At 38.0% G+C, this 27,202-nt stretch overlaps 1 protein-coding gene across 2 annotated transcripts; it reads left to right on the forward strand.

Annotated features, from left to right (window-relative positions):
* The first annotated feature begins 1,023 nt into the window (after positions 1-1,023).
* Positions 1,024-26,481, forward strand: LOC120874604 (solute carrier family 22 member 9). 2 transcript variants are annotated; one of them, XM_040256085.1, is made up of 10 exons: positions 1,024-1,477; positions 2,159-2,262; positions 10,711-10,865; positions 10,968-11,136; positions 12,429-12,552; positions 19,931-20,046; positions 20,721-20,935; positions 23,839-23,947; positions 24,726-24,929; positions 25,799-26,481. In XM_040256085.1, exons 1-10 carry the CDS (start codon positions 1,076-1,078, stop codon positions 25,869-25,871), a joined length of 1,671 nt encoding a protein of 556 aa, XP_040112019.1. In that variant the 5' UTR covers positions 1,024-1,075; the 3' UTR covers positions 25,872-26,481. The 2 variants fall into 2 exon arrangements, with proteins under 2 accessions (XP_040112019.1, XP_040112020.1); XM_040256086.1 differs by having other exon boundaries at positions 1,037-1,477; positions 25,811-26,481.
* The last annotated feature ends 721 nt before the right edge of the window (positions 26,482-27,202 follow it).

The following is a 27,202-nucleotide window of genomic DNA, read 5'->3' on the forward strand; positions in this document are numbered from 1 at the left end:
AAATGAAGCAACTGACAAGGAATTTACTTCCAACTATATAATACAGCTCACGAAGCTCAATTTCAAAAAACAAACAAACAAAGGAAATAATGAACAGAAGACCTAAACAGACATTTCTCCAAAGAAGACATACAGATGGATTAACAGCTCATGAAGATGCTAAACATCACTAATTATCAGACAAATGCAAATCAGAACTTGCAATGAGGTATCACCTTGCTCTGGTCAAAATGGCCATCATCAAAATCAAATAACAATAAATGATGGAAGTACCTCTCCCTTACTCACCACAGTCTTACACTTGAAGACCTTATCTTACACACTGCCATATTTCTAGAACACAAAACATCCTCACAAATGTTATCCGAGTGAATCAATAAGCTTGTAATAAATAAAGTGGTAAACGCACTAACCACTGGCTTATCCCTCTGTCCTCCATCATTACCTGTCCTGACCCCATTTCGAGTACTTTATTTTCAACAGGAATTCATGGTTTGATTTGACTTGAAGCAGAATAATATCATTTACCAAAAGAAAAATATTGTACCTTATTTCACTTGCTATAAATTAACTCAGGACTATTCATTAACTTTTTTTAATGAAAATTCAATACTAAACAAGCAAAACACCTACTTTCAGTAATTTTTACAGTAAAATAACATTTCACTTTCTAGTCCGGCAAATGACATGTTCTGAAACAGACTGCAAACCATGCAGTAGGTTTATTTTATTTTATTTACAGATGTGGCGCTCAAAGTCCAATGCCACTTTGGGGCACTGCTGACAAAAATAATTTTCACAGAGTAGACCTTTAAACAGTTTTGTCAATTACTGGAAGCATCTCAGCAAAGTATTTCTCTGTGACTTTAAATAAAACAGTTACCAACCTGATCCCCAAACAAGCTGGAGAACTGGCTTCCATGCCCTTGCTGTGGAGGTGACCCAGGACCCACTGAGCTAACACTGAGATCAGGATCAATACACACTTAGTGTGTGACATAGTGAAAGTTTTCCTCTCTTTGAACTCCTCTAAATAGTCATTTTGCTTCCACTTGGGGATCACTGCTCAGCCTCGATGGCCTTTCAGGACCTCCTGGATCAAGTTGGAGGCCTGGGGAGATTCCAGATCCTTCAGATGCTTTTCCTTTGTCTCTCCACCCTTACCACCTACCCTCATATTCTATTGGAGAACTTCACTGCAGCCGTCCCTGGTCATCGCTGTTGGGTCCACATTCTCAACAATAACACTGACTCTGCTAATGGCACTGGGACCCTCAGCCTTGAGGCCGTCCTGAGAATCTCCATCCCACTGGACTCAAACCTGAGGCCAGAGAAGTGTCGTCGCTTCAGCCGCCCCCAGTGGCAGCTCCTTAACCTGAACAGGACCTTCCCCAACATAACTGAGCTGGACACAGAGTCCTGTGTGGACGGCTGGGTGTATGACCAAAGCATCTTCACCTCCACTATTGTGACTAAGGTAAGAGGCCTCATTTACATCTTGTGAGTACATGGTCTGAGTCTTTAAGGGTAACTGAGTAACAAATAAGTTTCTAGCCTTTTTAGTCACTATTAGGTGCTCATTCTTCAATCTTTCAGCAAATATTAATTACTTTTTTATTGATTGCCAAACACCTATATATTTAATAAATTTAATGAACTCAGAAACAGATGTGACCTTACTATTATATGGCTTTTATTGTTAGGAAGACCTGAGATTAAGAAAGTAATTTATGTGATGTGTTTAAAAGATCATTAATGTTCATCCTTGCTTGTAAATTAGAAATATCAGAGATATTGATGGAAACCTCCAAGCACTGTATCCCAAAGCAGCCATATAAGAAGATCTGTGATGAAATTCTAGCATCAGGAAACTTTTTAAGGCCTTCAAATATTGCACGCTATGGCCAAGAGGACCACTTAATATGGAACAAAACAAGGCGTTGTTAAATCTAACAGGTTTAGAGAAGGCTTCCTAAAAGAAGTTATATTTAAGCTGAGACCTGAATAGTAAAAATCAGCTAATGTAAAAAAGGAAGCTGGAGAGGGAAAAGGGAATAAAATAAACAGCCTTGCGAATTGTTTAAACTGCTTCAATCAGGTTTCTACGGAGAGGTTATAAATCGTGGAGCTCTCCTCTGCTGCTTTCTTTCTCTTCCAGTGGGACCTGGTATGTGAATCTCAATCACTAAAATCAATGGCCAAATTCTTATTCATGGCTGGAATGCTGGTGGGAAGCATCGTATATGGCCATTTATCAGACAGGTGAGTGTCTCTGAATCACAGCTCTCTTTACTCAGGTATTTTCAAGAACTCATAAATATTCTTCCATTAAGAAATATTTATTGCAAATTACACTGTCCTGGGGCTTCCTTAGTCCCCAGGGATCTAGAAACACAAACAAATGGAGAATTACTGTCAGTGTGGTAAGTGCTATTTTATCAGCAGTGAGCATTGTGTATGGGATACAGAAACAACATCTCCATCAGACATGGGAGCAGTTTTAGGATGAGGTTTGGAGCAGAGGTGCCACATCAGAGCTTATAAAGATAAAGAAAGAGGTTCCTATGGCAACAAAGAGGAAGATGTTTCACGTCATGAGATTCAACCTGTGTTCAGTCCCTCCTGACCTCTCTTATCTGAATGCTTGGGGATTTTTAGAGTATGGTTATCATGTCCTTATTTCTCAAATATGCTGGTAGACATTCCTATGAAACCTGTGTTATACATAGCATTGTATCTTGGTGGTGTATAAAAAAAGTATTTCAGTGGCCTTGGTTTTTATTTTTCTAAAACACTACAGTAAACATAAAATTTTCAACCCTGTAGGGGAATTAATCTAGTGACAACTTCTGTCACCATTTGTGGTCTTAGAAATGGAAGTATCCTGTACCTGACAGTACCCTTCTGAATTAGACAACCCAACCAATGCCACCAACCACCCAAGTCTGTCTTCTCTAAAGGGTATGGGGAATTAAGGTGCTCCTTACCATCTACTAGCATAATGTCATCTATTATCTCAGCTGAAAATCATGAATTCTGAGTGTTTGATCTTATGAAAGGTAAGATTATTTAAAAAGGTACCTTATGAAAGTGTTCAGAGTCACACTGTTCATTTCTAACAGTTCTGTAATACATATGAAAGTGAAAGTCGCTCAGTCGTGCCTGACTCTTCGCGACCCCATGGACTGTGTAATCCATGGAATTCTCCGGGCCAGAATACTGGAGTGGGTAGACTTTCCTTTCTCCAGGGTATCTTCCCAACCCAGGGATTGAACCCAGGTCTCCCACATTGCAGGCAGATTCAATACCAGCTGAGCCACAAGGGAAGTCTGGATATGAAGCCCTATTCCATTGATCCATTCAGTAATGCAGAACTGTTAGACATACATACTATATAAAAGTGTTCAGAGTCAGAGTGTTCATTTCTAACAGCTCAATTACACAGAACTGTTTACCTTGCAGAAATAAAAATTAAACAATATATCTATGCTGACTGATTTTTGAAAAAGTTTCCAAGCCTGTTTAATGGGTAAAATATGCCATTTAACAAATGGAACAGTGCCAATTAGACATACACACGCAAAAGATGCAAGTAAACCTAAAACCATAGCAAATATTAACACAAAATGGATTTGCAACTTTAATAAGAGACCTAAAACCATAAAACTCTTAGGAGAAAACAGGGGTAAGTCTTCTTGACTTTGGGTTTGACAATGGATTCTTAGATATAACATCAAAAGTGTGAGTAATAAAAGAAGATATAAATAGGTGGGCCTTCATCAAAATGAAAAACTTCAGCATGTCAAAGGGTATTATCCATAAAGTGAAAAGATAACATGTTTAATGGGAGAAAATATTTGTAAATCATATATAGAGAATAAAGATAGGTGAATAGACTGATGGAATAAGGTTTAATATCCAGACTATATAAAAACTCTTACAACTCAACAACAAAAAGTCAAAGAACTCAATTTTTAAATGAGCAAAAGACTTGAATATACATTCTTTTATAAAGTTATATATATGGGGCATAAGCATATAAAAGGATGCTCAACATGATGTCATTTTAAAAATGTAAGTCAAATCACAATAAAATGCCATTTCACACATACTAGGATTGCTATAATCCAAAAAAAAAAAAGGAAAATAACATGCTTTCACAAGGATGTAGAAAAACTGGAATCTTGTACATTGTTGATGGGGAGGTAAATTGGTACCACCACTATGACAAATACTTTTGGAGTCTTCAAAAAATTAAATTTAGAGAAACCACATGACCTAACAATTTCATTGCTAGGTATAAAATCAGATGAGTTGAAAACAAGGACTCAAACAAATAGCTTATAAAACAATGTTATTGCAACACTATTCACAATGGCCAAAAGGTGAAAACTACACATATCCATCAACAGATAAATGGGTAAAATGTGATATGCACAGCCATAAAAAGAAATAAAGTTCTGTATATCATGCTAAAGCTTGTAGGACCATGAAAACATGTAAACTAAAATGACAGACAAAATATAACAAATACTTATGATCCCACTTACATAAAATATATAGACTAGGAAAATTCATGAAGGAAAATGCAGATTAGAGATACCAGAAGCTGGGAAGAAAAAGGAATGAGGAGTTATTGCTTAATGGGTACAAAGTTTCTACTGAGGATTTTGAAAAGTTTTGGCAGTAGATAGTGATGATGGTTGCCTAACATCATGAATGTAATACCAGTGAGTGACCAATATAATCAAAAGTGGTTAAAATAGCCAATCATATTTTATGTATTATACTACAACTAAAAAGAAATATGAGGCTTCCCTAGTGGCTCAGATGGTAAAGAACCACCTGCAGTGTGGGAGACCTGAGCTCAATCTCTGGTTTGGGAAGATCCCCTAGTGAAGGGCATGGCAACCCACTCCAGTATTCTTGCCTAGAGAATCCCCATCGACAGAGGAACCTGGAGAGCTACAGTCCATGGGATTGCAAAGAGTCAGACACAACTGAGTGACTTAGCACACACAGCAGAAAAAGAAATATAACCAAAAGAATGAGAAGACAAACCACAAACTAGGAAAATATACTTGCAAAAGACACCTGAAAAAGAATAATTAACCAAAATACACAAAGAACTCTTTTTGAAATTTATTTATCTATTTTTAATTGGAGGATAATTGCTTTACAACATTGTGTTGATTTCTGCCATATATCAACATGAATCAGCCATAGGCATATGTATACAAAGAACTTTTAAAGAAAAAGGAACATTCTAATTAAAATATAGTCAGAAAATTTGAAAGACATCTCCAAAGAAGTTGTACAGATGGCAAATAAACATATGAAAAGATGCTCCACAACATATATCTTTAGGGAAATACAAACTAAAACAATGATATACTACTACATACCTATTAGAATGACAAATATAGATAGATAGATAGATGATAAATAGATAGATACACATCAAATGCAAAGATGTAGAGCAGCAGGAACTCTCTCTTATTCATAGCTGATGGGAATGTAAAATGATATAGCCACTTTTGAAGACATATTGACAGTTTCTTACAAAATTGAGCATATTCTTGCCAAATAATCTAGGAATCATACTCCTTGGTAATTACCAAGGAGCTGAAAAGTTATGTCCACACAAAGCCTACCCAGGGATGTTCATAGCAGCCTTATTCATATCTCCTAGGCTAAAACTTAGAAGATGAATGCATGAATAAATGCATTTATTTTAGCAAATGCATACATAAATAAATTGTGGTATATCAAGCCATAGGATCTTATTCAATGCTAAAAGGAAATGAACTATCAAGCCATGAAAAGATATGGAAGAACTTTAGCTATATACTGCAAAGTGAAAGAAGCTAATCGGGAAAGTCTACATACTGTATGAGTCCAACTACATTATGGAAAAGATAAAACTATGGAAACAGTAAAATGATAAGTGGTAGATAGAAGGAAAATAGGGCTTCCCTGGTGGCTCAAATGGTAGAGTCCTCCTGCAATGTGGGAGACCTGAATTCTATCCCTGGGTTGGGAAGATCCACCTGAGGAAGGCATAGCAACCCACTCCAGTATTCTTGCCTGGAGAATCGCCATGAACAGAGGAGCCTGACAGGCTACAGTCCATGGGGTTGCAAAGAGTCAGACATGACTGAGCAACTAAGCACACAGCACACACAGGAGGAAAATAAAAGAATAGGCAGAATACAGAGGTATTTTAGGGCAATGAAACTACTCTTTATGACACTGTAACAGTGGGCACATGTCATTACACATTTGTCAAAACCCATAGAATGTACAATAGCAAGAGTGTATCCTAATGTATTCCTAATGAACCTTGGAAAATAATGACATTTCATTGTAGGTTCATTAGTTGCATCAAATGTGTCTATTGGTGCAAGAAGGTAGGGACACTGCATGAGAAATCTCTGTATCTTCCTTTCATTGTTGCAGTCAACCTAAAACTGCTCTTAAAATTAAGTTTTTAAAAAAACACCAAATTAGGAGCACCTAAATACGTAAAACAAATATTAACAGACATAAAGGGAGAAACTGACAAGACACAATAATAATAGGGGACTTCGGCACCTTGGTTATACCAATGGAGAGATCATCCAGACAGAAAATCAATAATGGCATTAAATGGCACATTAAACCAGATGGTCTTAATACATATATATATGTATGTATACACATATACATATGTATATATAGATTAGGTCATCAAAAAAACAGAATATACATTCTTTTCAAGTACACATGTAACATTCTCTAGGATAAGTCATATGAGAGGTCACAAAACCAGTCTTAGTAAACTTAAGAAAATTGAAATCCTATCAGGCATCTTTTTTGACCACAATACTATGAGAGTGGAAATCCACTACAAGAAAAAAACTGCCAAAAACACAAGGATGTGGAGGTTAAACAAAGGCTGCTGCTGCTGCTGCTGCTGCTGCTAAGTCGTTTCAGTCGTGTCCGACTCTGTGCGACCCCATAGACGGCGGCAGCCCACCAGGCTCCTCCGTCCCCGGGATTCTCACTGGAGTGGGTTGCCGTTTCGTTCTCCAATGCAGGAAAGTGAAAAGTGAAAGTGAAGTCGCTCAGTCGTTTCCGACTCTTCGCGACCCCATGGTCTGCAACCTACCAGGCTTCTCCATCCATGGGATTCTCCAGGCAAGAGTACTGGAGTGGGGTGCCATTGCCTTCTCTGAAACAAAGGCTACTAAACAACTAACGGTTCACTGAGTATACAAACAAGAAAAAAAAAAAAAACCCTAGAAACAAGTAAAACTGAAAACACAGCAATCCAAAATCTATGGGAATCAGCAAAAGTAGTACTAAGAGGAAATTTATACAAGTCTACCTCAGAAAACAAGAAAAATCTCAAATAATAACCAAACCTTACACCTCAAGGAACTAAAAAGAAGAACAAACAAAACCCCAAGTTAGCAGAAAGAAAAAATAATAAATATCAGAACAAAAAATCAATAATACATTAAAAGGATCATACACCATGATCAAGTGGAATTTATCCCAGGGTAGGGATGCACCAGTGGTTCAGTATCTGCAAATCAATCAATGTAATAAAACACATTAATAAACTGAAGAATAAAAATCATATGATCATCTTGATAGATGCAGAAAAACCTTGAAAAATTCAACATTTATTTATGATAAAAGGTCTCAACAAAGAAGTTACATATCTCAACACAATAAAGGTCATATGTGACAAGCCCACAGTTAACTAACATCATACTCAATGATGAAAAATTTATAGCATTTCCAGTAATATCAGGATCAAGACAAGGACACCTTCTCTCACCTCTTTTATTCACTTTTATTTACATAGTACCGGAAGTCCTAGCCACAACAATCAAATAAAAAAAGAAAGAAAAGGAATCCAAATTGTAAAGGAAGAAGTAAAACTGGCGTCACTGTTTTTAAATAACATGACACCATACACAGAAGATCCTAAAGATGCTACCAAAAAGCTACTAGAACCCATCAGTGAATTTGGCAAAGTTGCAGGGTATAAGGAGAAGGCAACCGCACCCCACTCCGGTACTCTTGCCTGGAAAATCCCCTGGGCGGAGGAGCCTGGTGGGCTGCAGTCCATGGGGTCTCGAAGAGTCGGACACAACTGAGTGACTTCCCTTTCACTTCTCACTTTCATGCATTGGAGAAGGAAATGGCAACCCACTCCAGTGTTCTTGCCTGGAGAATCCCAGGGATGGCAGAGCCTGGTGCGCTACCATCTATGGGGTCACACAGAGTCAGAGATGACTGAAGCAACTTAGCAGCAGCAGCAGCAGCAGGATATAAAATTAATTTACAGAAATCTGTTATATTTCTATATACTAACAATGTATACACTAACAATCAGAAAGAAAAATTAAGAAAGCAATCCCATTTATAGTTGCATCAAAAAGAATAAAAATCCTAGGAATAAGTCCAAATGAAGGGGTACAATATCTGTACTTGGAAAACTATTGGTCACTGATGAAAGAAATGGAAGACAGCAACAAAAGAGGAAAGATAAACTGTCCTCAAGGATTAGAGGATAAATGTTGCTAAAATGAACATACGGCCCAAGTTGATGCCCCAAATCAATGCACTCCTTATCAAATTACCAAAGTTATTTCCCACAGAAATAGAATAAATAATTCTAAAACTTATATGGAAGCATGAAAGACCCCTCAATAGCCAAAGTCATCCTGAGAAAGAAGAGCAAAGCTAGAGTATCATGCTTTCTGATTTCAAGCTACACTACAAAGGTACAGTAATCAAAGTTTTATACGAGCTCAAAACCAGACACACAGGTCAATGGAACCCAATAGAAAGCCCAGAAACAAACTCATCACATGTATATGGGCAATTAAAGAATATACAATAGAAAAAGATGGCCCTCCTCAGGAACCAGTATTGAGAAAACATGTCTGACTCTTTGCAAACCCACGGACTGTAGCTCTCCAGGCCTCTGTCCATGGAATGTTCCAGGTAATAATACTGAAATGGGTTACCATTTCCTGCTCCAGGAGATCTTCCCAACCCAGGGATCAAACCCATATCTCTTGCAGCTTCCGCATTGGCAGGCAGGTTTTTTACCACTGTGCCACCTGGGAAGCCCCCAAATGGAATATTTCTCAGCCATGAAAAAGAATGATATCTAGCCATTTGTGACAAGATGCATGCACCTAGTGGGTACTATGCTGAGTGAAACAATTCAGACAGAGAAAGACAGATGCCAACTTCACTAATATGTGCAATATAAAAAGAAAACGAGGAACAAAACAGAAACAGTTACGGATAAAGAGAACAAACAGGTGGTTCTAGAGGGACAGGGATGTGGGGGAAAAAATAGATGAGGGAGACTAAGAGGTTTAAACTTCCAGGTGTGCAATAAATGAGTCAAGGGTATGAAATGTACAGTGTGGGGAGTACAGTCATTAACTATGTAATATCTTTGTATGGTGACAAACTAGACTTACCATGGTGATCATTTTGATATGTATAGAAATACTGAATCACTATGTTGTGTAATAGGAACTAACCTAGTATTGTAGGTCAGTTAGACTCCAAAAGCAAACAAACTCACAGGAAGCTTTGTTACCAGAGGCAAACATGAGAAGAGGGGAAATTGGATGAAAGCAGTCAAAAGGTAGAAACTTTTGGTTATAAGTACTAGGGATGCAATGTATAACATGATGAATATAATTAACATGGCTGCGTTTTATATATGAAAGCTGTTAAGATAATAAATCCTGAGTTCTCATCACACAGAAAAAAAATTGCCCCTTTTTTTAAATTTGCATCTATATGGGATGATGAATGTTCACTAAATTTATTGTGATAATCATTTCCTGACATAAGGCAAATCATTATCCTGTATACCTTAAACTTGTCCAGTGCTGTATTTCAATTATATCGCAACAAAATTTCATTGCAGCACTGTTTACAAAGCTAGGACATGGAAGCAACCTAGATGTCCATCGGCAGATGAATGGATAAGGAAGTTGTGGTACATATGCTCAGTGGAATATTACTCAGCTATAAAAAAGAACACATTTGAGTCAGTTCTATTGAGATGGATGAAACTGGAGCCTATTATACAGAGTGAAGTAAGCCAGAAAGAGAAACATCAACACAGTATATTAACACATATATATGGAATTTAGAAAGATGGTAATGACAACCCTATATACAAGACAGCAAAAGAGACACAGATGTAAAGAGCAGACTTTTGGACTCTGTGGGAGAAGGCAAGGGTGGGATGATTTGAGAGAATAGCATTGAAACATGTATATTACCATATGCAAAATAGATGACCAGTGCACATTTGATGCATGAAGCAGGGCACTCAAAGCTGGTGCTCTGGGACAACCCAGAGAGATGGGGTGGGGAGGGAGGGGGAAGGGGAGTTCAGGATGGTGAGACACATGTACATCCATGGCTGATTCATGTCAATGTATGGCAAAAACGATCACAACATTGTAAAGTAATTAGCCTCCAATTAAAATAAATAAATTTAATTAAAAAAAAACAAGGTAGAGGGAAGAAAAATAGAAATTTTTAAAAAATAAAATAAAAATAAGAAAATTAGAAAACATCCCCTAAATTTCAAAGTGTGTATTCTTTTTTCTTTTTTTTTCATTTCTACTATACTGTTGTTACTACTACTGTATCTAACCTGTTTCCATTTCTCAGGTTTGGGAGGAGGTTAATTTTCAGATGCTGTTTGCTCCAGCTTGCCATTGCTGACACCAGTGCAGCCTTTGCTCCCACCTACCTCATTTACTGCTCGCTACGCTTCTTGGCTGGGTTTTCTACCATGACCATCCTGACAAATTGTACTGTTCTTAGTAAGTCAAAACTTTGGGTCTTTGACATTTTCCAAGCCTTACATTTTATTTTTAAATTCTAACTTTGTCTGAAGTCAAGATCCTGTTTGTGTTTTCTTTCAGTTGTAGAATGGACAGTGCCCCGATTCCAAGTCATGGGAATGACCCTGTCGGTCTGTGCTGCTTGCTTGGGCCAGATCATCCTGGGAGGGCTCGCTTTTGCCATTCGAGACTGGCGCACCCTTCAGCTGGTGTTTTCTGTACCATTATTTGTCTTCTTTCTCTCCTCAAGGTATAAAATTTCTTTCTTTATCTGAGAAGATCCTAGATCCAAGGTACATGGAGTTAGGATGCAAGAATTCTGATTGGTCTTAGTCAATATTTGAACACATGCTTAACTAATCTGTGCCCTGTGTATAATTAAAGAAGTAGAACAGTTAGTGTTACAAGATAATATCAAGGACATTCAGGTAAATGTGAATTTTAGATAAAACATGAAATTTTTATATAATAACCCCAAACATTGAACGGAGCCTAGTTACACTAAAAATCACTCATTGTTTACATGAAATTTCTACTTACTTGAGAGTTCTGTATTTTTATTTGGGATTCCCTGGTGGCTCAGATGGTAAATAATCTGCCTGCAATGCAAGAGACCAGGGTTTGATCCCTAGAACAGGAATATCCCCTGTAAAAGGGAATGGCTACCCACTCCAGTATTTTTGCCTGGAGAATTTTGTGGACAGAGGAGCCTGGAGGGCTACAGTCCAAAGGTTGCAAAGAGTTGGGCACGACAAAAATCTAACACTTTCACTACTTTTCTGTATTTTTATTTACTAACCTGATAAAAATATAGTGTCTCGTTAAAGTAAAATTTCAAATAAACAGCAAATACTTTTTAGTATATGTACAAAATACTGCATGGGATGTAGTGGTACTCAAGGTTTACTCATATTCACTGTTAATCTAAATTCAAATTTAACTAAACACACTATTTTATTTGCTAAAACTGATACTATCCCTCTGAATAATAGGAAGGGAACACTATGACTCCAAGTCTATATTCTGGCAGTAAAGGTCTCTGAACGTAGAGGTCATCTTCACCGTTTCCTAGTTATGGTGAAAGTGAAAGTCGCTCAGTCATGTCTGACTCTTTGCGACTCCATGGACTATATAGTCCATGGAATTCTCCAGGCCAGAATACTGGAGTGGATAGCCTTTCCCTTCTCCAGGGGATCTTCCCAACCCAGGGATCAAACACAGGTCACCCGAATTGCAGGTGGATTCTTTACCAGCTGAACCTCAAGGGAAGCCCAAGAATACTGGAGTGGGTAGACTATCCAGAGGATCTTCCCAACCCAGGAATCAAACCGGGCTGTCCTGCATTGCAGGTGCGTTCTTTATCAACTTAACTATCAGGAAAGCTCCTAGTTATGGTATGAGAGAATATACATTATATTTTCTGGTGTAACAAAACAAGAGATAGGTATTAGATGGGAGGGGAGAGGTATTTCAGGAAAAAAAGTTATGTGAAAAAATGAGGAAATGAGAGTTGGTTGCAGCTCTGTTCTCTTCTTTGATCAGGTGGCTGGCAGAGTCTGCTCGGTGGCTGATTATCACCAACAGACCTGAGGAGGGCTTAAAGGAACTTAAAAAAGCTGCGTACAGGAATGGAAGGAAGAATGCTGGAGACGCCCTAACTATGGAGGTGAACAGGAGAGGGGATTGGGATGACGTGACTTGACATACACTCTAGTCGGTGTCGAAGTGAATAAAGGGTGGGAACACAGGTGTGGTTGGGGTCTACTTAGCTTATTGTCCTGGTCTTCAGTAGCTGCCCACATTGTGTGAATATTAAGAGAGAGCATGATGCTGCTGAAGGGACTGAATGCAGATATTTCACTCAACAAAGGCAGAAAGCACTTCGTATGTATGATTGTAAAGACTGTGTATTCGCCGCCCTTTGTGTTAGAAAAAGTTAAAAAAAACAAAAACCTAATCCATTTCTTTCCAATTAACATTCCAATGGCTTTTTTGTCAAGATGGTAAGGCAAGAAGGGCAGCTTAGTGACCATGCAGAAAAGAGCATGTGAAAGTGAAAAACAGTCGTGTCCAACTCTTTGCGACCCCATGGACTATACAGTCCCTGGAATTCTTCAGGCCAGAATTCTGGAGTGGATAGTCTTTCCTTTCTCCAGGGGATCTTCCCAACCCAGGGACTGAAGCCAGATCTTCCACACTGCAGGCGGATTCTTTACCAGCTGAGCCACCAGGGAAGCCCAAGAATACTGGAGTGGGCAGTCTATCCCTTCTCCAGCGGATCTTCCCAACCCAGGAATTGAACCAGGGTCTCCCACATTGCAGGTGGATTCTTTACCAACTGAGCTATGAAGGAAGCCCATTATTAACTTTGTTTGCAATGATATGAGAATGCAAAGAATGCTAATAGAGACAAGAAGAAATCATCTGCCCTTGTTAATAGGAAAAAGGTTAGGGGCTAGACAGTCAAACAAGAACAATAAAACATTTCTGCAAATTTACTCATTGGCACATCTGATCAATTTTTTGAAACCACTTTATTGAGGTTTTAACATACAAAGAGCTGTACCTATTTAATGTACAACTTGATGGATTTGCAAGTTAGTATACATCTGAACATCATCACCACAGTTTATACAATAAACATATCCATTACCTCCTAAAACTTTCTCCATCCTTCTTTATTTATTATTTTTTGTGATAACACAATATAAGACCTCCCATCACAGCAAATTTTGAGCGCACAGTACAGTATTATAACCCTAGACACAATGCTATAGAGTAGAGTCCTTTAGGATTGATTTATCTTGCTCAACTTAAACTTTGTACTCTATGATAAATATTGCCCCATTTCTCACATCCCCCAACACCTGGCAAGCACTATTCAGAAACTCTCTGCTTCTTTGAGTTTAACTATTTTAGATTACTTGTATAAGTGGTATCCTGTAGTATTTGTTTTTTTGCACATGGCTTATTTTTTTGTAGCATAATATCCTCTAGGTTAATCACACTGTGACAAATGGCAAAATTTCTTTACTTTTATTGCTGAATAATATACCATTTTGCATATATATAGATGGCACTTTCCTTTTCTATTCATCCATGGATGGACATTTGTTTCCATATCTTAGCTATTGGGAATAATGATCCAATGAATATATGAGGGCAGATATCTCTTCAAGATCCTGATTTCAATTCCTCTGAATGTATATCCAAAAGAAGGATTACAGGATAATATACTAGTTCTAGTCTCAATTTTTTTGAGGAACCTCCATACTGTTTCCATAGTGGTCTCAGCATTTCACATTCCCAGCAACAGTGTACAAGGATACTCTGTTCTCCACATCTTCACCAATACTTATTACTTTTTTTTTATAATAGCCATTCTAACTGGTGTGCAGTAGTAACTCATAATTTTGATTTGCCTTTCCCTAACAATTAGTGCTGTCAAACATTTTTTTATGTACCTGTTGGCCATTTGTATGTGGTCTTTGCAGAAATGTCTATTCAGTTTGTATGCCCATTTTTTGTTTCCGCTCAGTTGCAAAGTCATGTCCAACTCTTTTCAAGCCCATTTACTGCAGCATACCAGGCTCCCCTGTCCTTCACTGTCTCCTGGAGTTTGCTCAAACTCATGTCCAGTGAGTTAGTGATGCCATCCAACCATCTCATCTTCTGCCATACCCTTGTCCTCCTGCCTTCAATCTTTTCCAGCATCAGGGTCTTTTCCAATGAGTCAGCTCTTCACATCAGGTGGCCAAAGTATTGGAGCTTCAGCATCAGTCCTTCCAATGAAAATTTAGGGTTGATTTCCTTTAGGATTGACTAGTTTGATCTCCTTACTGTCCAAGGGACTCATCAAGAGTCATCTCCAGCATCTTCTAAAGCATCAGTTATCCATTGTTCAGCCTTCTTTATAATGCAACTCTCACATCCATACATGACCACTGGAAAAACCATAGCTTTGATTAGACAGAACTTTAATTGAGTTATTTGGGTTTTTCACTACTGAGTTGTAGGAGTTTCCTATATATTCTGGATATTAACCCTCTATAAGACACATGGCTTACAAATATTTTCTTCTAGTCTGCAGGTGTTTTTTCATTTTGTCGATTATTTCCTAACTGTTTAAAGGCTTTTCAGTTTGATATAGTACCATTTGTATTTTTGCTTATTACCTGTTCTTTTGGTGTCGGAACCAAAAAATCATTGCCAAGACCAGTATCAACAAGCTTCTCTCCTATATTTTCTTTAGCAATTTTACAGTTTAGGTTTTTATTCTTTAATCTATTTAAGTTGATTTTTTAATTTTTCTTAACTTACTTTATTTTAATTGGAGGATAATTTCTTTACAATATTGTGGTGGCTTTTGCCATACATTGACATGAGTCACCCACAGGCACATAGTGTAAGGTAAGTTTCCAATTTCATTTTTTGCATGTAGATATCCAGTTTTAATAAACACCATTTATTAAAAACAATCTTGTCCCCATTGTGAGTTCTTGGCACAATTGTCAGAAATCAATTGTCTGTATATGCATGAGTCTATTGCTGGGCTCTCTATTCTGTTCTATTGGTCTATATGTCTTTATGCCAGTATCATGCTCTTGGTTACTGTGGCTTTGTTATATATTTTGAAACAAGAATATGTGATGCTTCCAGCTTTGTTCCTGTTCAAAAATGCTTTGACTGTCAGGGGGTCTTCTGTATTTCCATGTGAATTTTAGGTGTTTTTTTTTTTTTTTCTATTTCTGTAGAGAATGTCAATGGGATTTTGACAGGGATTTATTGAATCTGCATATTGCTTTGTGTTGTATGGACATCTTAGCAATACTAATTTGTTTAATCCATGAGTTTGGATGTCTTTTAAGTTTCTAGTATTTGCCTTAATTTCTTTCTTCGGTGTTTTCAATATGCAAGTCTTTCACCTCCTTGGTTAAGTTTATCCCTAAATGCTTTATTGTTCTTGATGATATTGCAAATAAGACTGTCTTCTTAATGTTATTTTTAGATAGCTTGTGGCTGGTGTATAGAAATACAACTTATTTTATATGTAAATTTTTTATCTTGCAAATTAACTGAATTCACTTTTAACAACTTTTTCGATATGTGTTTAGGTTTTTCTACAAACAAGATCATGTTGTCTAAAGAAAAGATCATTTCACTTCTTTCTTTCTGATTTGGATGCCTTATTTTTTTCTTATCTAATTGTTCTGGCCAGGACTTCCAATTCTATGTTGAACTGAAGTGTGATCCTTGTCTAGTTCCAGATCTTAGAGGAAAAATTTTCACCATAGAGTATGATGTTAGAGCGGGCTTTTCATACATGGCCTTTACTGGAAGTTCCTTCAGTACTTAATTTGCTGAGAATTTTTGCCATGGAAGTGTCTTGAATTTGGTCAAATGCGTTTTCAGCGTTTGTTGTGAGAATCATATGATCTTTAGCCTTCATTCTGCTACTTTGGTGTATCATATTTATTTGCTTGTACCGAACCATCCTTGCATCCCAGGAATAAAGCCCACTGGGTAATGGTGTATGATCTTTTCAATATGCTGTTGACTTTGGTTTGCTAACATCTTGTTGCTTATTTTTTTGACTGTATTCTTCTGGAATGTTGGCCTGTATTTTTTTTTTTTTCTTCTCTTTCCTTATGGTTTCTTTGTCTCACTTTGCTGTTAGGATCATAGTGGCCTGACAAAATTAATTTAGAAGGATTTCTATCTTCTATTTTTTGGAAGAGTTTGAGAAGATTCATATTAATTCTTTAAACATTTGGTAGAATTCACCTGTAATGCTATATAATATTAGGCTTTTATTTCTGGGATTTTTAATTACTGCCTCATGCTGTTTATTAGTTATTCATCTATTGAGGCTTTCTAATTCTTCTCAGTTCAGTCTTTGTAGGTTATATGTCATATATTTGTGTCAGATTGATCCTTTTGCCATTATAAATTACCTTCTTGGACTCTTGTGACAGTTTTCAATTAAAGTCTATTTTATCCATACAAGGTGACTATCCCTGCTCTGTTCTGGTTATCATTTTCATGGAATGTCTTTTTTCATCCATTCATTTAAAGTCTATTCTGTATACCTGTGTTGGATTCATGTTGATGTATGGCAAAACCAATACAATATTGTAAAGTAATTAACCTCCAGTTAAAATAAATAAATTTAAAAATTAAAAAATAAAAATAAAGAAATGGAAAAACCTTCTAAATTCATTTTGTCAGGCCAATATGATTCTGACACCAAAATGAAACAAAGATACCATGAGAAAAGAAAAGAAAAAAATATAGGCCAACATTCCTGAAGAGTATAGTTGAAAAAACCATCAACAAGATGTTAGAAAACCAAATTCAACAATTAAAAAGATCATACACCATTACCCAGTTGATGTTTTTGAACTGTGGTGTTGGAGAAGACTCTTGAGAGTCCTTTGGACAGCAAGGAGATCAAACCAGTCAACCCTAAAGAAAATCAATCCTGAATACTCATTGGAAGGACTGATGCTGAAGCTGAAACTCCACTACTTTGGCCATCTGATGCAAAGAGCCGACTCATTAGAAAAGACTCTGATGCTGGGCAAGATTGAAGGCAGGAGGAGAAGGGGATGACAGAGGATGAAATGGTTGGCTGGCATCACTGACTCAATGGACATGAGTTTGAGCAAGCTCTGGGAAATGGTGAAGGACAGGGAAACCTGGAGTGCTACAGTCCGTGGAGTCACAGAGAGTACGACACAACTGAATGACTGAACAACAGCAAACCTGAAATAATTCTCTTACAGATACAGGGCGCGGGCAAGCCAGGGTGTGCTGGAAAATGTTTAACACTTTAGTTACAGGAAGAAAAAAAGCCGTAGGTGTCAGATTTGTGGTGCTGATCAATAGCTGTGATGTGAATATTACCACCATAGTCAGTTTCAAGCCACCAACAGGATGGTAACTGCTTAACAAACCATCTAAAAATTTAGCAAAGGGCTTTTATGAATTTTCACACTGATTCCAGGACACAACTGGGTAAGGGTTCAAACAGGGGCTGTTTCATGCATTTTAATCCAGGATAGTGTTATGAGTGGTATGAATATTTAGAAAAGGCCAGAGATTGAATTGCCAGCATCTGCTGGATCATTGAAAAAGCAAGAGAGTTCCAGAAAAACATCTACTTCTGCTTTATTGACTATGCCAAAGCCTTTGACTGTGTAGATCACAACAAACTGTGGAAAATTCTGAAAGAGATGGGAATACCAAACCACCTCACCTGCCTCCTGAGAAATCTATAAAGTGTCAGACTTTATTTTGGGGGGCTCCAAAATCACTGCAAATGGTGACTGCAGCCATGAAATTAAAAGATGCTTACTCCTTGGAAGGAAAGTTATGACCAACCTAGATAGCATATTAAAAAGCAGAGACATCACTTTGCCAACAAAGGTCCATCTAGTCAAAGTTACAGTTTTTCCAGCAGTCATGTATGGATGTGAAAGTTGGACTATAAAGGGAGCTGAGCACCAAAGAATTGATGCTTTTGAACTGGGTGTTGGAGAAGACTCTTGCGAGTCCCTTGAACTGCAAGGATATCCAACCAGTCCATCCTAAAGGAAATCAGTCCTGAATATTCATTGGAAGGACTGATGCTGAAACTGAGGCTCCAATATTTTGGCCACCTGATGCAAAGAACTGACCCATTGGAAAAGACCTTGGTCCTGGGAAAGATTAAAAGCAGGAGGAGAAAAGGACGACAGAGGATAAGATGATTGGATGGCATCATCAACTCAATGGACATGAATTTGAGCAAGCTCCAGGAGTTGGTAATGGACAGGGAAGCCTAGCCTGCTGCAGTCCATGCAGTTGCAAAGAGTCAGACACGACTGAGTGACTGAACTGAACTAAACTTACATTATCATCCATGATGCAATCCTGCTCCTCTCTTCTAAAAGCCTGAGTCCAATATTTTCACTACTCAGGTTATAACTGAAAGGATGTTATTGCGTTTGTAGGTTCTTAGTTAAGGTGGCCTTTCACTTCCCTGAATTCCTCATGAAATTATTCCAATTGACTTTATGGTATTTTTTCATTTGTAGAGGTGGATAAGAATTAAGACTATATTGTTTGAATAACTGATAAACAGGTATCTGAGATAAATTGGATACAATTCCATATGCACATTTATAACCTCATGTATGGCCCTGGAAATCCTTGTGAGAGAAATGCTATTATTTTTCTCCACCTCCTCTGCTCCTACTCTGATTCCTCTACTTGTTCTTTTTGTTGTTGTTGTTGTTGTTCGGTCACTAAGTCGTGTCCAAGTCTTTGTAACTCCATGGACTGTGGCACTCCAAGCTTCTCTGTCCTCCACTATCTCTTGGAGTTTCTCAAATTCATGTTCATTGAGCTGTTGATGTGAATTGAGTTTTATAAATATTTAATTACATTTCTCAAGGTATATACCTAGCATATTGCAGGACTATTAAGTAACTCCATATTATAACCAGTTCTGAATATAAATCATCCTACTCCAAGATCTCTCCTGATTTCGTCCTCAGATTTAACTCTAGGCATCTCATTCATGGAGGCACAACATGCCAAGAATTCCCCAAAAAGTGACTGAACAAAGAACCAAAACAAAGAATCTCAGGAAATGTTCTTTCCCTGAGATAAACAGTTTTTCTGCAAGGGACAGCCAGCTGATAGCCAAGCTTAGTTTCCAGGTCTTTCATGCCCATCTGGCACAAATGGAGCTTTGGACAATTATCCAAGTAAGCCTGATTTGATTCCCTTTCTTATCTGCATATCTGACATATAATCCCTTTCTAATGCCCTGCAGCCCTCTCAAATCCTGCGCTTAAGTATTTTTGTTGCTACATAATTTCCTTCAGTCCCTTTTAACTCAGCAATTCTCTATTCATATCACTTTTACACCCATCGTTGCATTTCCAATGACTATATTTTCCAGTAGACAGAAAGGGAAGTTGTCTCTCTTGTCTTCTGTTGGGGGCCTCACAACGCCTACCACTGTGTGACAACTGAACAGTTTGTTGTTGTTGAAGGTCCTGAGATCTGCCGTGCAGGAGGAGCTGGAGGCAGCACAGACCAAGCCTTCTGTGTTTGACTTGTTCCGCACACCCAACCTGCGTAAAAGGATCTGCCTCCTGTCCTTTGTGAGGTGGGCTTCACACCGTGCACGAGAGATGTTAAAATAGTGGAGACATGAATCTATTCCTTATCAAAAGAGCAACCTGGTGGGAACAGATCTGAGACAAAACAGAGAGAAAGCCATAATGATAACTGTCATGTTGAATAGTCAAAGGGTTATGAAAAGACTGACCAGAGCTAGGTATACAACATCGAGTTCTGTTTATCATATAACCCTACCAAGTTCATCACTGGAAACTGAGGCTAAGAACTTCTGATGTTCTCATGATACAATGTTGGCTTTAACTCTCTTCACTTGTTTGTCTTCATTTTAATTAAGGTGAAATTACAAACCATAAAATGAAGAATAATACATAGCCTGATGAATATTTCCGTATGTAAATATGCAACCATCACCCAGATAAAGATGCAGAAAAACTCTAAATCCCTGGAAGGTTCCATCATGTGTCCTCCACAAAAATACTCCAAATCCTCCTCCAAAACTTAACAATAATTAGGAGCTCCAAATATATAACTATCTTATAGTTTTAAAATCATCACTGTATGAGGAAATATTTCATAAAACCTATCATGTTTTTATACTTTAGAACCAAACTGCTGGCTTGGTTAATAGTGATGATCATCATTTGTAAGACAAAGGCTCTAAACCTTACGGTAAATGTCGTTTATCTTTGTTCACCACAGATTTGCAAACTTCATGTCATTTTTTGGTCTGATTCTCCACCTCCAGTATATGGGGAGCAATGTTTTCCTGTTTCAAGTTCTTTTTGGTGCAGTCAACCTCCCAGCCAATTATGTTGCTTTTTTGGCACTGAATCACCTGGGCCGTCAAGTAAGCCAGACACTCTTCCTGTTTCTTCTTGGAATCTTCATTCTGGCCATCACATTTGTGCCTCAAGGTGAGAAAAGAGCACAGGTTGAAATAAGAAAATGTCTTACCCCAGGTATTTGAAGACAGAATCTGAAGCCAGTAGGAAGTGAAGGGTAGGTTCTAAGGATTCTCCAAAACCAGTCTGAGGATTTAGGATAGATTCTGCCATTAAGTGGCTGCAAAATAGTTCAGACAGTTCAGACAACTAGTTGTCTTCATCATATCTGACATGTGTTTGGTAATTGGTACCTGGGACAGCAATTGATTACTTACCCTTTGGCCAATCACACTTGTAACTGTAAATGGTAATATTATGTCATATATCAAATTGTATCTCATGTGAGGACACAATACTGCCACTTCCTCTGTTTGGTCTCTTTCCTATTATGACAGTGTCAGTAACGCTTTACTACCTGACTCTATGTATCCACTCATGTGTCCGGAATTAGATCACCATAACTTCAACCTGGTTCTAGGTTGTCATCTTGACTCCAGGGTATTTTTAATCCCTTCCCTTCAAGCATAGTAGATGTGTAGAATAGGGGAAAATTCATTAAGCTGTTAAGAGCCTCTCTTAAAATCCATGTTACTAAATTAAATGACCATATGGGGAAGCCAGATGGTCACCATGCTTCAGGTAACTTCCAGTGTACTGGCATTTATATAGGATCCCATCTTGAATATCAGCATCAATGCAAATTTGCTGCCTTTCAACAGAGCCCACTGTTGAACACTTTCATGATTTTTTTTTAATGGGGTATGTTGGGGGCCAGCGTGAGGAACTCCGCCCATGGCAAAGGTCATGAGGAAGGAGGCTTGGCATATGCAAAGGCGTGATCAAGCCTCAGGAAAACTCCTGTCCCCGAGCATCTACCCCAAAACCAGAGTCTGTTTTATGCTCTCGCCTACACCTCTGACTTTACGGGGGGGCTCTCCCCCATAACTGTTTCTCTTGGAGGAGTAAACGTGCAGCTCCAAGGCAATAAAAATTCCTGGGCGTGACAAGAGTGTTTCAGCTTATGGACTCCTCTGAAGGTTATCTAACCTGCCTGTATAGGTTCGTCTGGCCACATGTGATTGTTTACAGCCTCCCAATCTGAGAGGCAAGAGATGTTTTAGCAATAATTGCTGCTAATTCCCTGCTCTGGGTGGGACAAGGATGTCTCAGGTCAAACCTCTCTGCTGACAGACTAGCTTGTGTGACAGGATTATCCATACTCCTGCCACTAAACAGCACAGAGAGTTTTGGAGTATTTTGAGAGTCTTAATTAGCATAGGGCTTTTTCTTCTCATTGAGTCAATGAGTGCCGCCAGGCCTCCATATTCTTAGGCACCTAGGAATATATTAATCAATGTATTTGAAATATAGAAAAGGAAATATAGTAGTTTTTGATGTTAGCAATACTAGACTTTTTGAGTTAATGGGGATTTTCTCTTTTGTAATAGATCACTGTGCTTTGTTATAAATCACTGTGTCTTTGTTATGTAAAAATGTAACTTTATCACTATCTTAAGACTAAATAGATCTTAAGGGGAGCATTGGTAAAAGGATTTTCACTTGTTGGGCTGATGTTTGCTGCTAAATCTCCATAGTCCCTGCCCGTATAATGAATATAACTAACATATAGGAAAAATAAGTATTAACCTTTAAACATATAGGAGAAATAAGTATTAACCTTTAAGATTAATCTTGTTAACCTTGGGTTAAATAAATTCCTTTCTTGATTGTAACTCACTACACCCTCACCCTATAGGAATGCAACTTTATCTGGAGGGTGGTGCCTGGTTTAAGAAAAACCACCCTTGGAAGAAGTAAGGTTTTTAGTTATCAGAAAGAAAGGATCATAGAATGTCAGCAGGTCTCATTCATGGCCAGAAGATGATGTAATATCCCTAAGACCCCTGCGTGACTCTGTATTCATCCCTATGTGTAACAAAAGGTATATAAGCAAACCCCAAAATAAAGAAATCGGATCAGTTTCCGGAAAGACTGATTCCACCATGTCGCTTCTTTCTTGCTCCCGTTTCTCTGGCTGAATTCAGCCTCTTTTCTCCACTAATTCTCCTACTACACTATCCATTTCTAATCTTTCTCTATATTTGTAATTAAATATGTATTTTTCCAAAGACGCCGATGCCGTCCCCCCGCCTTCGAATCACCCTGGATCCACTGGGGCTGGACCCTGGTAGGGATAGAAAACTGACTGTCTGAAACATCTTTTCAGAGGTTTCCAAAGTCTATTTTCCCCCTAAAACAGGTCCTTATTCTTGAATCTTAAAATATTATTCTAGATCAAGCTATTTTCCAGCTTATCCATTAATATGAGCCCCATTGTTTTATGCTTCTCTATTGCATTACTAGCCCTATGGCAATATTGTGTAAACACATGAGTTTTAAAAGATATTGATGAGTCTTAAATCTGTCAATAATTGCTCATATGATAGTCCTATGTTATACATGAAAGACAGAGGAGACACTGGCCAGAATAAATGAAAGCAAACCTTTTCTGGGATTTTGTTCCCCCCTCTATCTTTAGGAAACTTCTAAAATCTCTGGTATGCAGATACAGCTGATTCAAATACTCAGGGTTTTAAATTCTCATTTAGGCTGTAATATACAGATAAGTCACATTCTTCAGCTATTAATCTCTGCACATTCTCCACTGCATGCATTTTCTCTACTATGTATTTTCCAGGCAAGAGTGCTGGAGTGGATTGCCATTTCCTTCTTCAGGGGACCTTCCCGACCCAGGAATCGAACCTGGGTCTCCCGTTTTGCAGGCAGACGCTTTACCGTCTGAGCCACCAGGGGAGCCCACTGTGTATTTAACACATGCAAATGTTTCCAACTATGTCTTTTTCACTTATAATTTGGAGGATGTTGATTTCTTCAGCTCAGGTTTCCTGAGTCTCACTGATCTTCTCCTCCAGAAATGCAGACCCTGCGTACGGCTGTATCAACTTTGGGAAGAGCAATTTCTTCTATGACGCTCATGTGTTCTTTTGTCCATGGAAATGAACTAATCCCCACCGTTCTCAGGTACACAAGCTCGTGGAAGCTCTAGCAGAGCCAAAACAGACTTTTCCCAGCTAATTAAGACTTATTGCCTGGAGAAGCCCAGGGACGGGGGCGCCTGGTGGGCTGCCGTCTATGAGGTCGCACAGAGTCGGACACGACTGAAGCGACTTAGCAGCAGCAGCAGCAAAAGGAAGAAAACTAATCTGAATCATTATCAAAAGCATTGATTGTAGTAGTATTAATAATAAAAATTAGAGCCAAAATTTTAATCAAATTCTCAATTTTGTTAGGCATGTTAAGCCCTTTAATGTATCATCTCCCATAATCTGCTGAGCCATTAAGGTGCTATGGGAAAGAGTATTTTTAAATAACAAAGACTTTTTAAAAAACACGTGCACTTGAAAAAATTTGTGAGCAAATAAGAGTATATTTTAAATGTAAAACTACATCATTAGTCTTCATGTATCTAAATACTGCTGGGATGTCTCCCATGCCTGTACGCATGCTAAGTTGCTTCAGTCATGCCTGACTCTTCGTGACCCTATGGACTGTAGTCCACCAGGCTGCTCTGTCTAAAGGATTCTCCAAGGAAGAATACTGATGGGTTGCCATGCCCTCTTCCAGGGGATCTTCCCAACTCAGGGATTGAACCTGAGTCCCTTACACTGGCAGGTTCTTTACCTCTAATTCCACCTAGGAGCCCCATGTGGTCTCCCATAATCAAAGCAAAATAATAAATCTCATATTACATGTATGGATTTATACCAGATTATTTTTGTATTGTTGTTTTCACTCCAAGGGTAACAGCTTCAGGATTCTTGGGAATTGCTTCTAATACTGGGGCAGCCCTGGCTCCCCTCTTGATGATCTTAACAGTGTATTCCCCCCACCTGCCTTGGATCATCTATGGAGTCTTCTGCATCCTTGGTGGCCTTGTTGTCCCACTTCTACCTGAAACCAAGAATAAGCCTCTGCCTGATTCCATTCAGGATGTGGAAAAGGAGTGAGTAAACCCCTGGTTGTCCCTTAGAGTTGCTATGTGATACAGGTCTGTGCTAAGAAGGCCAAGGCATCATACAAGGTCATTGTCACCAGGGGAAGGCTTACATCTAGATGTCTCTAGGTGGTCAGTGCCTTCACTTTAGCTACAGCCTCATCCCTCCCCACAGTGACCTCAGACTCCCCCAAGACTCCCTGGATCACCCAGACCAGCACCAGTAGCCACCAGTAGGTTTAGTGAGGAAGAAGTCAAAATTAGGTGCCCTAGTGCAACATAAACAATCCCTGAAGGTGTTTTACAAACATGCACAGATTTAAACATCAGATTCTCGCCCCTCAGGCCCAGGCAGCCCTCAGCCCAGTGAGGGCAGTATGCTCTCTGAGATTACTGGTGTCTGTAGGTCTGTGACCTGCCCTGATCACTGAACCAGGTCCCTGAGGGAGACCAAGGAGAGGGCAGGAGCCCCTCCTCTATCTAAGATGACAATATATCTTAGGAGGAGGAGTCATGTTGTGCTGCCTGTGAATGAAAGTGTTGAAAAAGAGATGAGAACGGTGGTAATTACTGGTATTTTTAAAAGATCAAGAATTTGAAAGGATTTTGAAACTTCTGTATACTTCCTTTGCCTCTTCCAAAGACCCAGTTAGCCATCACCTTGGTTTCCAATATCAAAGCTGCCTTCCCAGATCCTGTCCTGGGAGCATGGCTTTTTTCTTCACAAAACTTACTCAGATCCTCAGGACAGGTGTCAGTGTTTTTATCAATACTCACAGACCAACACAATCCATTTTCTCTAAAGAATTTAAGGCATAGGTGCCTTTTCCATGTTTTCTAATCTTGTTCTTTTGTTGTTTTCATTGTATTTGCTCTAGGAGAAAAGACTCGAGAAAAGACTCAAGAAAAGCAAAGCCGGATGGTACTTTCATGAAAGTGACACAATTTTAAGGAATTCCATTCCAAGCACTATCTGCTAATCAAAGAGCAACATAAAAAAGAAAAATTGGGGTCATTCCCAAATATTGGTAAAATTTGGAAAACAAATAAATAAAAAGATGTAATAGAAAATGGACCTCATTTACAATTGCAGTTCTAAATAACTACATACAAAATGCCTATGACTGATCATAATATGAAGTTTAAGGAAAGTCATGATGCTTTTAAAGAAATCGTAATAAAGCATGTACGTTTCTGGATAGAGAGACAAAACAGCATTAAAAACCATTGATTCTGTTCCAATTAATGGCACAGTCATTGATGGAATAATTATTAGGGGAACAACTTGAAAAATAGTTACAAATTTATCTACAGGTTAATAATAGGCAAGATTCAAAAAATGAAGTTAATGGAGGGAAGGTGGTGCAAGTATTTGAGGCAGTACATGCTGAAATGAAATGCAGATGCATTTACAACTCAAAAGACATCCAGAATAGGCTTGTGGCACGTAGAACACTTGAAATTTGGAAACTGGGACAGCATAAATCACTGATGGAAATAAATGATTATGTAATAAGTATCATTAACTTTGGAAATAAATGACTAATAATTTGAAAAAGTACTCCACATGTTTAAAATGACGAATGAAACAATTAAGTCACATTATTCAATAGAAAATGTGGGTACAAAATCTCAGGATTAAGAAAACTTTCTGATTAGTAAAAACAAATACCAGCAGTTTAAATATAGGTATATTTGACTAAATACTCATTTAAAACCTCTATTGGACAAAACTCTAAAAACTTATGGGATAATCTAGAAAAATATTAATATTCACCAAAATGATAAAGTACCTTTAGGATATTTTATTTTCTTTATCTGTTTCTGTATTCTAAGTTTTAAAAGGATAATGCAATTTTTAAAAATATTGTATGGTCATCAAAAATAAACTGGAAAAGACCAAATAACAATTTTCAAAATGATTACTTATTAATATGTGGGATTCTAATAATCATGGAAAGAATATGTAATTCAATATTAGATGGTCAAAAGGCATATACTTTTCAAAAGAAAAAACCCTATGACTAATAAATTTATGAAAATGTACAAAACCACTGGAATTTAAAGACACACAAACTAAATAAAATACCAACTTTTATTTTCCAAAAGAATGTAAATGAAAATTTGTAAATTGATGGTTGAATTAGAAAATAACATATGCCATACAGTTGTGTAAAACAGAATTGTGTCATTATAAGTAGCTTTAAAAATATTTCATTGATTCAGCAATAATTTATTCAGCATGTAAGTCATTAAGCAGTGTGCTAGGAACCTTGGATACA

Source organism: Oryx dammah, unplaced genomic scaffold, assembly GCF_014754425.2.
Source record: "Oryx dammah isolate SB20612 unplaced genomic scaffold, SCBI_Odam_1.1 HiC_scaffold_15, whole genome shotgun sequence".
In the NCBI taxonomy this organism is placed as follows: domain Eukaryota; kingdom Metazoa; phylum Chordata; class Mammalia; order Artiodactyla; family Bovidae; genus Oryx; species Oryx dammah.

What these genes read in the sequence shown, in the direction of transcription:
- LOC120874604 (XM_040256085.1), top strand. Translation starts at nt 1,076, where the DNA reads ATGGCCTTTCAGGACCTCCTGGATCAAGTTGGAGGCCTGGGGAGATTC. An exon ending in GTCTTCTTTCTCTCCTCAAG is followed by an intron (nt 11,137 to 12,428) that starts GTATAAAATTTC and finishes TTCTTTGATCAG; the next exon opens with GTGGCTGGCAGAGTCTGCTC. An exon ending in GAGACGCCCTAACTATGGAG is followed by an intron (nt 12,553 to 19,930) that starts GTGAACAGGAGA and finishes TTGTTGTTGAAG; the next exon opens with GTCCTGAGATCTGCCGTGCA.